This window comes from Panthera leo, chromosome B2 (assembly GCF_018350215.1).
Source record: "Panthera leo isolate Ple1 chromosome B2, P.leo_Ple1_pat1.1, whole genome shotgun sequence".
In the NCBI taxonomy this organism is placed as follows: domain Eukaryota; kingdom Metazoa; phylum Chordata; class Mammalia; order Carnivora; family Felidae; genus Panthera; species Panthera leo.
In genome coordinates this window covers 110,169,147-110,185,817 of record NC_056683.1, presented here as the reverse complement: position 1 = coordinate 110,185,817, position 16,671 = coordinate 110,169,147, and the positions used below count along the sequence as shown (strand labels likewise).

Here is a 16,671-nt window from a genome sequence, read left to right as displayed (position 1 = left end):
AGAAGGAAATCCCAGCATTTCAAGAGGAATCACTGAATTTATGAAAATGTTAACAATTTCAATTTTTGAGCAGCCTGCATTTTAAGTTTTCTCCCCTCATATATTCAGGTGGACATGTCTAGGAAAAGCTAGAGAAATAAATCTTGACCTCAGGAAACAAGTGAGATGAAGAGGATTGCTGGATTAGGTGAGTGGAAGTAATGGGCTCACCAGGAAGACAGTATGAGACAGTGAGTACATATGAGGGAGTAGTTCTATTTTTACTTCTAAAAACATTTGGAGGCAAATGGAGAAAGCATAGTAATTCAGAAGGAACTTCAGGTGATTTTTCACTTGCTTTGGGTATCATTTCCTCATCTGTAAAATCAGTAGTTTGGAATAGAATCCCTTTGGGATCCCAACATTAATCAAGCATGGTGTCAGAAGACTTCAAGATGGAATTCCTTCCCTGTCCCTCATTAGCTGTGTGGTCCAGGACATGTCATTGATCTGTAATTCTGAGCCTCAGTTCCCTAATATGAAAAATGGAAGTACCTATTATTATCTTACTATATCTCACTGGCAAAGGTGGGGTGGGGGGTGGGGGGAGGAGAGGAAAGTCAAAGACATGATGCAGGTGAAAGCACTTCCATAGCGCTAGGTGTACAGAAAGTGCTCAGTAAATGTTGGTTGGAATACATACAGAGCATGCTTTTTATTGTAATGGTAACCATAGACATAGTGTACTAGGCAGGATATAATCAGAACTGAAGGCTGTTTATACTTAAAAATTATTGATGATCTTTAGATAACTTATTCTTATAAAAGGCGAGGATCAAAAAATTATTTTTAAATCTTTGGAAAGTATACAGGCTTTTTATAGGCCTAAGGATATAACATCTCAAAATACTTCCTGAATACATAAGACAATAAAACTTTGTGTAGAGCTCTGTTACCTATTTGTCTTTAAATCTATGAAATATGTATGGCTGAATACCTTTATTTGTCACGCCATGGCTGGCCTATCTCCTTTATAAATATAATAGCCTAACTTAGTGTTATGACAAAAAGTCTATAGACCTACACAGACTGGAAAGATGAAGGAAAAAGGTTATATTTCTGGTTTAGGCTTAGAGCCCCATTTAAAATATATGTTCATTTTAATTCCTGAAATTCATCATAATATCATGCTAAAGTATTTTTAATTAGAAAAGCCCAATTTAGAATCTATCTCCGTTATGATCATCCTTATGTTACCTATAGAAATACCAAATAGCATTAATACCAAAATAGCATTAAGTAACACTTGAATCTGAAATCAGCTTTGGAAGGATGATGTATTATTTGCAGTGAGAATAAACCATAGCACCAGTGAAGGCAGAATTCAAGAGGCATTTTGTTTCAAATAACACACTTTGAGTATGGTTTTCCAAAACTGAGGCCAAGTCAAGAGAAAAATTTACACATATATTGTTATTCCAAAGGAAATAAAACAAGGCAAATCCTATTATCAGCAATGAAGAAAAGCATGTTTGCAAAGTTTTCAAGAGTAAATTTCATCAAGTTTTTAAATTTAATATCTTGCTTCAAAAAGAGAATCAAATGATCTTTATCTAAATCATTATATGTCTAAATCAAAGAAAAGAAACATTAAAACATCTTAGCTAACTGTATTCAAAGGGCAGGTCAAAACCACCCTTGACACGCCAGTCCTCTGTTGTCAAACATGTCACATTACTACCATTAACAGCTCAGCAGGCTATTCATAAGCAGAATCTTATTACATGAGATCTTGCCAAAGTCTGTAAAATATCTTCCAAAGAAATGAGGGATTTTATATCTTCAGGAATCCTACCTTCATCCTTCTCTTTGAAATTATGTTTAGCTGTTGTACTCTACAAATCTGAGGTCACTGCAATAAATATGTTCATGTGTGAGGTTTACATCCCAACAACAGGAGCTCCACCATTTTTCTTCTTCCCTCGTATGTTGGAAGAAAGCCATAAATAACAAACTAGCACATTAATGCAGCTCTTGACTCTGGATTGTGCTTTCCAAAACAGCATTAAGTAAATCCTGAATCTGAAATCAACTTGGAGAGGATGATGCATAGCATGTAGTAAGAAGAAATAATAACACCAGAAAGGGATTTTACAACTGGGACACCAAGCTATACAGACCATGGCTCTTGAAAGACAGCAGAGCTGCTAGAATATGTAAAAACTGTATGGAGAAGACTGACACCTATATCTCCTATTTACTACCTGTACAATCAAGACCAAGGAAGCGTGTTCTCCTGCCTCAGACCACGCAAGGATTTGGGGGGCTGACTGGCCTGTGCTCTCCTGGGGCATCCTCTACAACTTACAATCGGTGCAAAGAGCAAACTAAATCACAAACAAGTCATTACCTTCCTACTTCCCAATCTTTTCTTCCAGCCTGACAAGGAAAAACTGGCATCTTGGCATCACACTGAACAGCACAACAGCAAGCAATTTCCCTTTGTCACTAAATCAATCAGCCATTATTAAATTCTTCATTAAGGCTGCCCCTCCCCTCAGTTTTCATTAAGCCATGTTTCTAATGTCTGAAGCACTTCCTATTAGAAAGGTGCTAAGGGGAAAGACAAAGGCGAAGAATTGCCTGTATTAACGCCTCAGGGTATCATCAGTACTAAAGTTGATGAACCTATCTAGGTGTTTTATATTACTCAGTGGCAATAATAACACCTCTATCTGTGTAATCATTTAAGAGTTCCAAGGCGATTTCAAATGCATTATCTTAATCTCAAAACAAGCCCAGAGTCTCTGTGCTGGCTTCGTTCCTATTATTTTGGAGATGAGGACACAGGGTCTCAGGGAATTTGAACAGTTTGCCCACAATCACCATGGGAGTAAAGCGGGGAGCCTAGATGAGAAGCCGGGTCCTTCTGAATCCTCAGTTCTCTCCACACCCCATGGTGCCTCGTACCTAGAATGCAGTCTAATGAATAGCTGATCTGCTTTTTCAGGTCTCGGCAGTATGTATGTCAGAAGACAGATCAAGAAGTCAATACCAACGTGGCACCATGCCAGGTTCCAGGGCATGTTCCAACCTGGCCCCAGCAGCAGGCTTTGGTGAAGGAAAGGCAAGAAGACATTCATAAGAGTCTGAATAGAAAGAGGAGAAGTCTACAAACCCTAGAGAAAATATGAACTCTGAAATATTCATCTGTCTGGCTTGTGTCACTGAGTGCAGAAGATTAGCTGTCTGAGCCTTGCTTTAGTTTTACTGCTGTGGGAGTGTAGGTGAGTGAGAACAAGTGAATCACTGAAAATGAAACATCTACAGGAATAATGTCTTTCTTTGGGGGAAAAAAGTTTTAAAAAATGTGCACCTAAAAAAAAAAAAAAAAATGTGCACCTACTGCCACCAAAATAAAATAAAGTAAAACAAAACAAAATAGAATTGTAATGGAAAAAATGCAAATGTCAGAAAGGCAACTCTTCAGGGTAGAATACTCTAAGCAAATGTCTGCTAAGTCTTTGTCTTCAGAAGATTATTCTAGCAATTTAACTTTCTCATTGTCTATTCTGACGTTCAATCAAGATTTTGTAAATGACAGATGGAATTTTTCCGCTAGGTTTATGTTTGTCCTTAGACTTACGTTGATAGCTGTCTACACACACAAAAAAAGTTTGACCAATTCACCTACTAGTTGTATGATCATGGGTGAAATATTTCACCGCCCAGTGCCTCAGTTTCCTAATCTGCAAAATGTGGATGTTAATAACACTGGCCTTGTAGGATTGTGATAAAGATTTACTACGTTAATGTTTGCAAAGGACTTAGAAGAGTGCCTGGCACATCACACATGCTATAAAAGTGTTTTAAATCAATGAATAAATAAAGTAATTAATTAAAGCATTAAAATGAGACAATAAAAGGTTGAATTCAGTTAACAGAGAAGGCGATGTTCTCTCGGCACAACACTGTGTAGTCCACAGCTGCCCCTTTGCCCTGAACTTCGAGCGCAGGCAAATGGTACTCTCATTAAGCACTTACAATCTTTCTAGTAGTTATTTAATGTTTCATGTTTTTTCCTCCCAGAGGTCATATATCTCTTGATGGTACAAAGAATATGTCATATGTCTTTATTTGCCCTGTCACCTACTAAATTTCTTTTATATAACAAATGCTCAACTCAGGTGTATTTCAGCATTTATTTATTTATTTATTTATTTATTTATTTATTTAAAATATTTATTTTAGAGAGAGAGGGAGAGGCAGAGCATGAACAAGGGAGTGGCAGAGAGAGAGGGCGACAGGGGATCTAAATCTTGACACAGGGCTCAAACTCACGAACAGTGAGATCAGGACCTGAGTCAAAGTCAGACGCTCAACCACCTGAGGCACTTTTTGTTTTTAATGATTTGAATGGAGTACTGTTTGTTCAGTTATTTGATGTTATAAGGACCTGACGTACAGGGACATCCTTTCCCTCATGTCAGTAGTACTGTTTATTATGTTAGTAAAATATATGTACTTGCCCTCAGTCATGTAAAAGAGCTCAACCTTTCTAAGAATGGAAGAAATGTATTCATTGACTAAGGATAACAGTAATTTACTAACTATTGGCTTATGTTTTAAAATATCTTTAAACATTTCTTTAGAGGTATCCTGTCAGTGCAGTGTAGTAAACGTCAAATCCTTTGCTTCTCTTCAACTTTGTTTAAAGTTGTATATCTAAAATATGAAAATAGCCCAGTTCAAGTCAGACCCAATCAACATCCTACTTTAAGGTTGGCACTCTTGGTCTTTGCTGTTATTTCAAGATTATTTCACTAATTACTGTATAATTGCCCCAGTTTCTAGAGACCGTCCTATTTTTTTCCAGAGATTCGTTCCAATATTCCACTAACATTTCGCAGGACAATTTTTTTTTTCTTTCCCATTTTCCATGGTATGAACCAAGGGCATAGTCTGGAATAAGATGCAGTTTCCAGAATCTTTGTTAAAAGAGCCTCCTTATAAGGAAGCAATACAGAGAGGTTCTGCTGGAACAGAAGTGCCATGGAATCCACACATGCTTTTCCAGTTTTGACTGAATCTCAAAACCCACCCATAACATAGCACAATGATGTCTCCAGGGTTTGAAAGGTAAGGATTCCTGACCTTGACACGATATATAACACCGTAAAACAAAACGTTGAAACACAAATAAATATAAACTTTAATAAACTGAGTCTTCAAAAATCAGGCCTCAAGATGAAGCCTATTTTCTTTTGTTTGTTTTTTTTGTTTTGTTTTCAAGATCACTGAGTGTGAGTGTTTCTCCCTAATTATCTAGTTAATTGTGCTTGACTGTTCCTAGCAATTTTTACTTCATTTTGTTTTATTTCATAGCACACTTCCAGAGAAGAATAAAACTTCATGGTGGGATTAAAACAAATCTGTGTAATCTATGTCTATCTTAAAATTTTAATCTATTATCAACTTAACTGTCTTTCAGTTTGGAGACTGACAACATTATTTTAATAAATGTGAGCAGAATCATAATTCAATCTGAACTTGCAAACATTATCATTGTCTTTTTTGTGAAAAAGCCACACAATAGGAACAAACAAACTACAATGATATGTTTTTTAGGCAAATTCCAGGATAAGTTAGAGAATCGTAGCATGATGTTTGACCTGCTAGTCTTCTATCCCTTCCAGAGCTTCAATACTGTAAGTGATAATCAATGTTTATCATGACAAGCCAAACATAATGCAAGACGGTCAGTGCTTCTGAATTGCCACTATATTAGGAGTCGTTTATTTTAGCTGTATGTAATTGTTTTCTAAAGGTTATTAACCAGCTTCCAGATAAATGCTTGTTTGCTGTACAAAAGTGTAGAGGACTACCCTGAATTCTAATGAGGTAAAATGCTACTTGCATGCTGACAGCCTACGGGCCAACTATCAGAATGGGTGTCATCAGGACGTTTCAGGTGACATAATTTCCTCACAAGTGTTTGCAAGAACTACGGTCCAGTGAATTTCAACTTCTCAGATACCTGCTCTCATGCTCTAGGGTCTAAACTGTGATCTACTTTCATTCCAAACGTCCTTTTCTTAAAGTAGTATGATCCCTTCTAGCTTCAGTGTTACATTATCCTCATGTTCTGTTGTTGCAATCAAATGGACAGTTTGAAGGTACCTGTAGAGTCCTAATCAGGGCACTATCATCCAGGAAAGAAATACAGCACATGATATGTGGAAGATTATTTCATCCTAGTGATGTGGTGTAACGATTCAATTGTTTGTAATTTTGTGGAATTTACTTTTGTTTTCAGAAATTATGTCAGACAAACTGAAAGAAATGATATGAAATTGTATGAATCTTTACCAAGGTAGAGCCTACTCAATAAATGTAATAAGTAATCTGAGCCTGTTCTATCCTTTTGAGAAAAACCACAAATCACATTGAAAGTCATTTTGACATTTCAGTATTTTAATTATTTTTTAGATGTATTAGAATGTGATAATGCTGTGAATATTATTATTTTACCTTAGTCTTCCTGAAGATTCCATGTCTCTTATAAAAGCTTTGGAAATGGTCCAATTCTTTGCAATAACCTGAAACTGACCTGCACTACATTGCAGTGGAAAGAGCCACTATTTTATTTATAGTCACAGCTCACACACATTTACTTTTGCTAGTCTCCCGAGGAGCACAGAAAACTGTCCTACAAATTTAACATAGGAGAAAGTATATATAAGATAACTTCCTACTTAGAATTCTTTCTTTTTAATGCGTAACTCACTTCAACTCAATATAGATTTGCATTAACTCTAGGTCACATGCTATTGTAAATATAATAACATAAGACTTCATCTTTGTTGTTATACAGATCAGTTATTTCAGAGATCTTTACAAATTTTTTCAAAATTCATTAAAAAAAAAATCTTGCTTTTCCCTTGGGAGGTTGGAAATAACCTTATTTCCAAATAAAGGAGACACTTTCTTCTACCTCGTTTCTGGAATTTCCCTGTGTAATCTTGGACATTCCCACCTATTGTCTCTTTAAAACAATGCTATTTTATTTTCTTTAAAACAATGCTACTTTTCAAAAAAGTTGTTGAAAGCCAGGCAATTCACTGAACAACACAAGGAAGGTGGTCCAAATCATGATCAGATGTGCAGTCTTCTCAAGAGACCCAGGTTGTTTGGTCTGGAAGGATGAGAGCAGGATCTGACTCCCAGAACAGGGAAGGCATGGGAACGAAGAGAATTTGGCAGGTAGCATGTTCACCTAACAGAACAGCAGCAAGGTAAACATCAAGGGAAGGTGACACAGACTTCTGTAGAAGTCGAGTCAGTTAAAAATTGAGGCTGTGCAGTGTGGGAAGGAAAAGGATTCAGACCAAAGGTAGGAGAAGGGCTGGTGAGACCCTGATACTGCCAGAAAGGTATTGCCAGAAACTGTGCTGCAGGCTCCAGGGCAGTTCTTAGACACATATCTCAATGATAAAAGTTTACAGAGAATGTTAAGACGATAGAACTGATGATCCACTAGTCCTTGTTATTGGATACATGTAGATCTGAGATAGGGGGCAGGTAGGAAGAAGGAGGGAATGATTTTTTTAAGAATATAGGAGGAATTTTAGACAAGCTCAAAATAACTTGTGTACCTTCTGTTCTTGACATTCTATAACTTCTTGATTATACCTGTTTATTTCCAACCATAGAAACAGAATTTACAAATTTTAGCCTAAGGATCCTGATAGAGTATTTTTATAAGAAATAGCTTCTCATTTTTAATTTCACACATATGAGATTTTAATGTTTAAATTATAAAAATAATTTTATATACCAATTAATAAATCATCACCCATTATGGATTTCCAAGGAGATAGATTCTGATTACTAGTAACCTATCCTTTCTATGAAAGAATGAGATAGAGAACTAAAACATATTCTTTAAATCTGGAATATTAACTTCCCATATAGAGGAGAACTCTTTCATCTTAATTAGATTTATGTCAGTGTGAATATTAGTTCACTTATAAAGATAAGTGAATAAAGGTCTGATGTATATGCAAGTTTCACTGAATGCAATCTGCCTCTCTAATATCTTTAACAGAGAGATTTTGAGATATATTTAAATATAAAATTTCCTCAGCTCCCATTTTACTGTAGCTCACAATAAACAAAATGCCACTCTGATATATGGATTAGGTTCTTTCTTGAAGAAATTTTTCAATTTTGATATACACAATAATTGATTTGCATAACCCTACAATGTCCATCTCAGACGGGAAACAAAAATTTCTTAAAGATAAATTGTGGCCAAATAGTGGCTTTTCTTGGTCCTTTAAACTTTGCCACCTCATAAAAAGTAGAGTGAGATCTTTATAAATAACCAAAATAAGAAACAGAACTCTATTCCCCCTCAATAGCTAACTCTAAGTTTCTTAGCTTTATGATTCTTCAGGTAGTAATTTGTCTTTATATTTATCTAAAAGAAATCAGAGTAGTTCTCAACTTAGAATTACAGGGAATAGGTGACTATATAAAGAGTAAAAAAAAAAAAAAAACCTGTTAGGGGCATCTGGGTGGTTCAGTTGGTTAAGGGTGGCTCACTCAGTTAAGCATCTGACTTGGCCCCAGGTCATGATCTCATGATTTGTGAGTTTGAGCTCTGTATCTGGCTCTCTGCTGTCAGCACAGAGCCCACTTTGGATCTTCTGTCTCCCTCTCTCTCTGCCTCTCCCCTTCTCTCTCTCTCTCTCTCTCTCTCTGTCTCTCTCAAAAATAAATAGAAATATTTTTTAAAAACTTAAAAAAAGTAAAACCCTGTTTAAAATATTAGCTCACATTCTAAGGTTTCAATAATCCAAGAAGCCTATCTAGAAAGCTGTAAGATCAATAAACTTTCTCAGTAACTGTAAAAGTCTTTTACAATTGTTCCTGAGATGTTTTCAACTAACCAGATGCATCAAAAGTCACCATTCACAGAACTAAAAATACACCAATGTTATAACAACCAGCTTCTTATGATTCATAGTTCTGCTAACATTTTTAAGTCCCATGAAATATATTTAGCTTTGAACTTAATTGAAACTACCTTACACAAGAGTCTTTCATAATTTTTTATATCTTTCAGTCTGAGAAAATAATTTTGACTGAGCAAGTGGAAGAGTCCCTCTCTGCATCTTGCTATTATAATGTAGATGAAATAAAAATATTATTTCCCCTCCGTTAAAAAGCAATAGAGCTCAAAAGTCTACCAACTGACATTATCTGAACATTTTCCACTCCCTTACAAAAGATGAGAAATCACATCAGACAGGAAACACATTCTTTAGATTAGTGGCAGGTGTAGAACACACACACCAGTCAGCCTTTATTTTCAGTGTCAGCAGGCATGCTCAGCGAGAGGGCACAACTCTTCCTTTTCATTGAAGTGACACACATCGTATTATTCCTTCATCTACACATCACCAAGCAGAAAAGTTCCCAAGCCACAAAACTACTTGATCTTGCTTGAACACCACGCTATTCTTTAAAAATAAAACTTCAGTGCTAAGAAGAGGGATGATGGTGATGGTGATGGTGATGAGGAGGATGATGGTGATGGTGATGACAGTGATGATGATGATGAATTTAGTTTAAGAATTTCTTTAGGAACAAGGAGGAAAAGTGGTCTCCACTCTCAGACTCATTTTTCCATAGAACAGTAAACTTATTCAAGAGGTGAAAAATATAGCAGCTGTATTTAGAAGGCGAATGATTCAGATTGCAGCACAATAACACAGTTCTGGAAAACACTGAAAGCTGCAGTAGAAACTAGGTGCTCACGAAGCAAGAGTTTCAAAGGTAAAAAGAAAAGCCTTTCTTCCACTGCCCAGGATGGCCACCAAAACCTCATTTTGTAGTTTCAGTTTCTTTTCCCCTCCCCATGAGCCAAATAAACAAAAACACCAAGGCTGTAAAACTATGACATGACTCAGGGTAAAATCCGGAAAATGGGGGAGTAAAAGAATCCCTAGTACAAGTTTGAATTTAGGATTTACCTGCTCTGATCCCAGTTGGCTGCAAAAAGGACTAGAATCTTCCTGCCATAGTGGTCCAGATTGGCCAGGCCCCCAGGGAAGCCATCTTTCAGTGCCTGCTTGATTCCAGGGTCAGTGGCCTTGAAGCTTTTGAACATGTCCAGGTTCTGCTGCCGGTACTCAAAGTACTGGGCCAGAAGGCGGAAAGCTTCAAAGTGATGAAACTTCCTGGCCCGCAAGAAGCGTAAGATGAAGGCATCATCTGTGCGCAGAAAGCCAATGTCCGGCCTGGTGATGACCATATCCCTCACCTCCTGGATGTCCTGGTGCAATGTGTCTGGGTTCTCGTTCAGCTCCAGGCGAGCTTTCTCCAGGGTCTCAGGAGAGAGACCAGCTTGTAAATGAGTCATCGTCCCGCTTGTTCCTGAACCTTCCCTTCCTCCTGCTGACTGTCCCACAACAGACCTGGCCCTTGCCACCACCACACTCTGGCCTCCAGACCTCCCTGCTGCCTGCTTCCTCTTCTGTACAGGAAATTGTTTGTCTTGGCGTCCAGACCAGTACCCTGTTGCTCCTGCCTCTCGGCAGCTCTTTTGTGGGAGTACGAACTTCTTTTCCCACCACCTAAAAACAACACCTCACTTTGGTTCCCTCTTCCCTTTCCTTTAAGGAGCTGTGGACCTCTGGCGGGCCCAACACTCCTTGTCCTTCCTCAACCCTAACAAAACACCCCTAAGCCCACCCAGCACGGTTGGCACTGATCTTGATGCTGTCCTCTTCTCTTCCAAGATGCAACAAAAACAACCCCCACGCACATCTCAGCCCCAGCTCTGTGATGCTTCTGCGGTCCCTACTGAAGGATGCGCCTGCCAGGGATAACGATGGGAATTCTGATTAATAATAAGGTGGCTCTTCAGCGCTGAGCTCCAGGGCGGGGAGAGAGCGTCTTTGCCAGAAAGAAAAAGAGAGAAAGGGGGGGGGGGAGGAAATTATTTTTCCTTATGCTTATTTAAAGATGTTATTCTTAAAAGGCATTTGTGGGATTTTGTTTAAAATGATTATGATCCAATTAGGCGGAGACTCTGCAGATAGCGCACCTTCCCTCCTCCCTTCCTAGATACACCGTGATCTCAGAAGGCACCAGAAGGGTTTCGGTGGCGTTGGCACCAGCGTGGGCTACCCACCCCCCAGCCCCACCCGCAACTTCTGCCTTCCTCTAACCCTTTATTTCGACGGAATTATCCCGGGGGTGGAGGGGGGAGGTGGAGGGAGGAGGGGGATCTTTCCCAGAACACACATTTCAAATGCGAGGTTGGGGGCGGGGGACGGGGGGAGAGAAGGCAGAGAAGAGGAGTGGAGGATAAAATTAAAATGTCTCTACCTTTTCTACAAAACCCCAAAGCAAGAGAGAAGAGCGGCGGGCTCCTACCAGCAAACCCGGAGGCGGGGACGCTAAGCAATGCGGCACTCCCTGGCATCCATCAGCCCCGGCTTCGGCGGCGGCGGCGGCGGCGGCGACAGCAGCATCAACTCCTCTCCGCGGGATGGAGCGAGCAGCGAAGAGGGGCGGCAGCTGGGACCCGGGCCGGAGACGCACTGGGGAGCAGCCGCGACCACATCGTCAGCCAGCAGCCCGCTGCCTCTCCCAGCGGGAGGGTGGGGGTGCGGAGCTAGGGCCACCGGCGTCCCAGGTCCTCGCCCGGCCCGGCCATTCGCGTCCCTGGGAGAGGAGAACGGAGGGAGCGGGGTTCGAACGCCTGGATGGACAAGGCCACGCCGGCTGCCGCCGCCTTTGTGCGCCGGAGCCGCGGGGCGGTGGGCGCGGCGGGGCGGCAGCTGCGGGGCGCGGGCCTCTCCACGGGGGCCCCGGGCGGCGGGAGTCAGGCGCGCCCCTCCGGGCTCTTGCTGCCGCTGCTGCTGCCGCTGCTGCTGCTGCTGCGGCCCCGGCTGCCGCTGCTAAAAGAGGACTCGGCTCAGCCCAACTCCTCTCTAATTATCCCAGCACAGATCTGGCTGCGACGTAAGCGCTCACTCAGCTCGCGCACGCACCCCGCTCCTCTCACCCTGACTCCGCTGGGGAGGACTGCGATTTCCGCCGCATGCAAATATCCTGAGTCCCAAGTTTAGCCTTCCCCTTGTCCCCACTCCTCGGCAGGCTACTCGAGCGGGCATCACCTGGCCAGGCGGGCCATCGACGCCTCGCGGCCTCCCCACGCCCCTCTCTCACCCTTTGTGTGCAAGACCCCGGAGCGGCCGGCGAGTAGCTGTTGTAGATGGCAATGCACACGAACACACATTTTCTAAGTCCCTTAGGAGATAATTTCGATGTGGGAAGTACACAGAAATATTTTGTACTTTTTGCATTTGTTGTTGACAGATATGTTTAATTTAGAAAAGGAGACCAGAGTGGTCCCAAAGCTTTGTGTTGATGATTACACCTCTGGAGGAACTTACATGAATAGTATTTCAACGATGAATTCTGGCTGCTGACTTACTATTGAACAGAATGGAAATGAGCACCGGGGCAAAAAACAAAAACAGTCCCAGAGGAAGGAAAAATAGACACTTCTCATCTCGTAATAAAGCATATATTTCTGGAGACACGTGCAATCATTCTCTTTAGTGTTACACACCTGTATACTGGAATTATCATTAAATGAACAGTCTTTCAGCCTCAGATGACTGTCTAAGGGTTTGAGGAAAAGGATTGTTTTCTCTTTTCAAAGCACAGCATGTTTTACTGCGCATGTCCCTAAGAGCAACTTTTGGCTTACAAACTAGAATAGGGTCCTAAATTCAAGTCAACTCAATGCAACAATTATTTCCTGAGCTCCACTGTGTGGGACGTTCTTGTAGATTCTATGGATTGGCGGTCTTGAAGACAAGTAAACATTGTCATCCTTGATGACTATTAGAACCCTCAGATTACAGGCACACACTTCTTATTGTTCTTTAGCAATGATGTTTACCAAAAGAAAAAGGAGAAGGATGACAGACCTCTGGCATTTTATTCATTAATTTAATGCAAAGTTTAGTAAGAACCAGAATAAAAGAATACATTACATACACACACACAGTCATTACCCCCAAGGAATTTACACTTTAAATGGGAAGGCAGAAAATTACACACACACTCACACACACTATATTTTTTAATATAATATATATATTTATTTATTTAATGTCCTTCTAGGACTTTATGTAATTATGACTCTTCAAAGGCATTCTGAATATAATGTGAACTATCAACATAATTTAATTCACAGTTCAAAAGATTTCGAAAAGTTTCTTTTTGGCCAATATTCTAGAACTTGAAGAAAATTTGTCTCCTGTGGATTCTATAAAGAGATTTTCTGAAGAGGTTTCACCAATATTGAGAGACAGTTCTTCATGGCTCTCTTGTGTTTCTGAATGTCATAGGAGCAGGGCACAAACTGCCCTTTTTCTCCTATCTTTTCAAGGCTGTGTATACAGTGTTAGTACACAGACTTGGAAGAGATTGGAAGCTAGAGATAGTACCTCCATCTGAATGAAAGGTTTGCTTAGAGTTTGGGAAGATAGAGGTAGTATCTCCCTTCTTAGCACAGGGCAGGCAGGTTTATTTTGGTCCCCTGTTCTCAAAGCTACTGTCCTGTAACACCACCTACTATGTGGGCCAATAACATCCGACCCTCTTCTCTTAGGCTTGTGAGAATCAGGGCTTAGAAAACAAGCCTAAAATATGTTGGTGCTTAGACTACTTGCTGTTCTTGAGTAATAAAGTTGTTTATCTCTAACTCAGAGGTTTTGCAACTTCCACAGCACACATGAAACTCTGGCCAGCTAACCTGTTAGCATGCAAGTAGGCTTAAATCTTAGAACCTAAAGGTACTTAAAAACCAATTACTTAATTTTGCTCTCTGAGATGGAAACAGTAGACCATATTTTTAGAAAGGAATTATAAGATAAAATTTACTTTGTTACTCCAAAGTATGGTGTGACCTATATTTAGTGATTATATTTTTATTATTTATAAATGATAGACTTCTTCAAATAGGTTCATTTTACTATATCAATATATGGTGTAAATTGCCTCTATCATGCAGTAGGTTTGTTGGAATAGGTCAGACAGGTATATATAAAAATTTTCTTCATTATATTTACAAACTATTAAGTCCTCACTCTGATAATTTTACTATTATTCTCCCTCTACTCTTACATTTGAAATCAGTTCTGAAACCAAAATAAATATGCAAAGTAACCTAAGAATTAAACAAGGTGTTTATCCAGATGACTTCAGAGTGTTTGATTCTTATTCAATATTAATTTACCTTGCCAAATTAATGCAAAGTAATGTAAGAACTAGAATAGAAGAATAAATTAACTAAAGGATTAATTAAAGTATTATTGGAAAAATAATTAAATTAAGGACTTCTGGTGTTTTCAAGCAACCTTAAACCACAATTTGGTTTGCTATTATATTTAAAGTGGACATAGTAAGTAATTTACATTTTAAAATACTTTATCCCATTTGCTGTTAAATAAAATACACATACAGAAAGGGGCACAAAACAAGATGCACAGCTCAGTGGTATATTACAAAGCACGGACTTGTGTAAATGCCCACCCCAGTTAAGGAATAGAGCATTGTCAGTACCCACATATAGCCCTTCTCTCCTCACCTCCTAACTACTTGCCTTGCCTTCCAACAAAGGAAGCTACACCATCTTCATTTTGAAGGTCATCACCTCCTTGTTTTTCTTTAAAATTGTATAAACTAGGTGGCTGTGCACTACAATTTAGTTTTTCCTGTTTTTTTTTTTAACTTAAATGAATGCAATCATTCATTTTAACTTTGTGATTGGCTGTTTTCATTCAGTGTTACGTCTGTGAAAGAGGGCTCTTTTCTCCATGGTGTTGCATGTAGTTAGTTCATATTTGGTGATGGTGCATGGAATTCCATTTTATAAACAATATTCTTGTCTATTCTACTGTTGGTGGAGATTTGAGTTGTTTTTCTATTTTGGGGTATTATGAATCATGATGTATAAACATTCTAATATATGTCTGTTGGTGCACATGGGTTTATGTTGGAATGAAACTGCTGGGTCATGTGGGATGAGTATCTTCAAATTTACTAAATGACACCAAACTCTTTTCCAAATGGTTGTGCTATTTCACCCTCCCCCCAGAAGTATATGAGATTTCTCACTGTGCTCCATTCTCACATATCTTATTATTATCCATCATTTTAACTTATCCCATCTGATTTTGAACAGGCATGTTTGCATGGTAGTTTGAGTATAATTTCCATGATTTTTAATGAGGTTGAGCAAATTTTCATGTTTTTTGGCCATTTGTATAAACTTTGTGTGTGAAGTGTCATTGCACTTTTAATATGGTCTCTGATTAGTATAATTTTAAATTTTAAAATAGTTCAATTTTTCTTCAATGAATAGTATTTGGGGGGTTTTGTTTAAGAATATCTCAAGGTCACTCACATATTCTCTGATAGTACCCTTTAGAAGTTTTATTATTTTTGCCTTTCATTTTAACCTACAATCTCCCTGAGACTGATTTTAGTGCATGGTGTGAGAAAGGGATAGAGTATTGTTTTTTTTTTTTTTTAATATGAATATCCAGTTGACTCAGCACCATTTATTGAGACTGTTTATTGAAAAGACATCTTTTTCCTATTGAACAGAAGAGCTACCATTGTCACAAAATAATTGTGCATATATGCATAGACTGAATTCAATATAAATTTTAAATTTCACAAGGCATCATTGTTTTATAAACCAACGTTCCTCAATGGTTTGCAAAATGTGAGCTTCAGACCAGCAGCATTCGCATTACCTGGGACCTTATGAGACATGTAAATGCCCACCTCTGACATCTTGAATCAAAATCTTGGGATGGGATCTCACAGTGTTGTCTGGCCAGCCTTTAAAGTGACTCTAAATTACATTAATATTTGAGAGTCATTGCTCTATATTTACATACATGTGTATCCTTTTCCGTGTTCTTTATTCCTTCTACACAAGGAGTTTCCAGAAATTCTGAGTTTCCTGAAAGAATTGTTCTTCTTTTACCAGACGCACACCCTTTAATATGTCCCTCAGTACAGATCTGAGGGTTATAAATGACTTGTTTCATCTGCTTGAAAGTCACTATCTTACTTTCCTTCTTGAATATTTTTGCTAGGTATGAGATTCTGGATTTGCAGCTATTTTCCTTCAGCACATTAAATATTTTAATTCATTTTTTTCTGGCCTATAGTATTTCTGTTGTAAAGTTAGATCTCTTTTCATTTCTCTTTTGAAAGTGTTTTTCTAGCTGAATTTATTTTTTCTTCCTGTCTTTCATAATCAGCAGTGTCCTGTACTCTTTTTATTACTTTGCTGTTTCACCACTTTTTATACTTCTATTCCTTTATACATTTTTTAAAAATCCTTCTTGAGTTTTATCAAGCTTCTTGATGCTATCGTGATGTCTTTCATGTGTTTTGGAATGATTTAAGTCATACTATCTCCATATGTTGCCTCTATTCCATTTTCTTTCTCCTCTGTTTCTGGAATTCTGATTATACAGATATATATCCTCACTGTTTCCTCCATGTCTCCTTAATGTATCTTCTGCATTTTCCTTCAATTTTCTCGGCATCTTTCCTTTTGGATATTTTCTGTCTGAACTG

The 16,671-nt window shown here is 38.8% G+C and overlaps 1 protein-coding gene across 1 annotated transcript in view; it reads right to left on the bottom strand.

Moving 5' to 3' along the window:
• Window positions 1-10,627, bottom strand: part of CLVS2 (clavesin 2) — a 63,251-nt gene extending 52,624 nt beyond the window's left edge. The window contains exon 1 of the mRNA XM_042937399.1: window positions 10,020-10,627. Coding sequence (XP_042793333.1) covers window positions 10,020-10,408 — 389 coding nt within the window. The 5' untranslated portion in view covers window positions 10,409-10,627. The remainder of the gene's footprint in view (window positions 1-10,019) is intronic.
• Window positions 10,628-16,671: the final 6,044 nt, after the last annotated feature.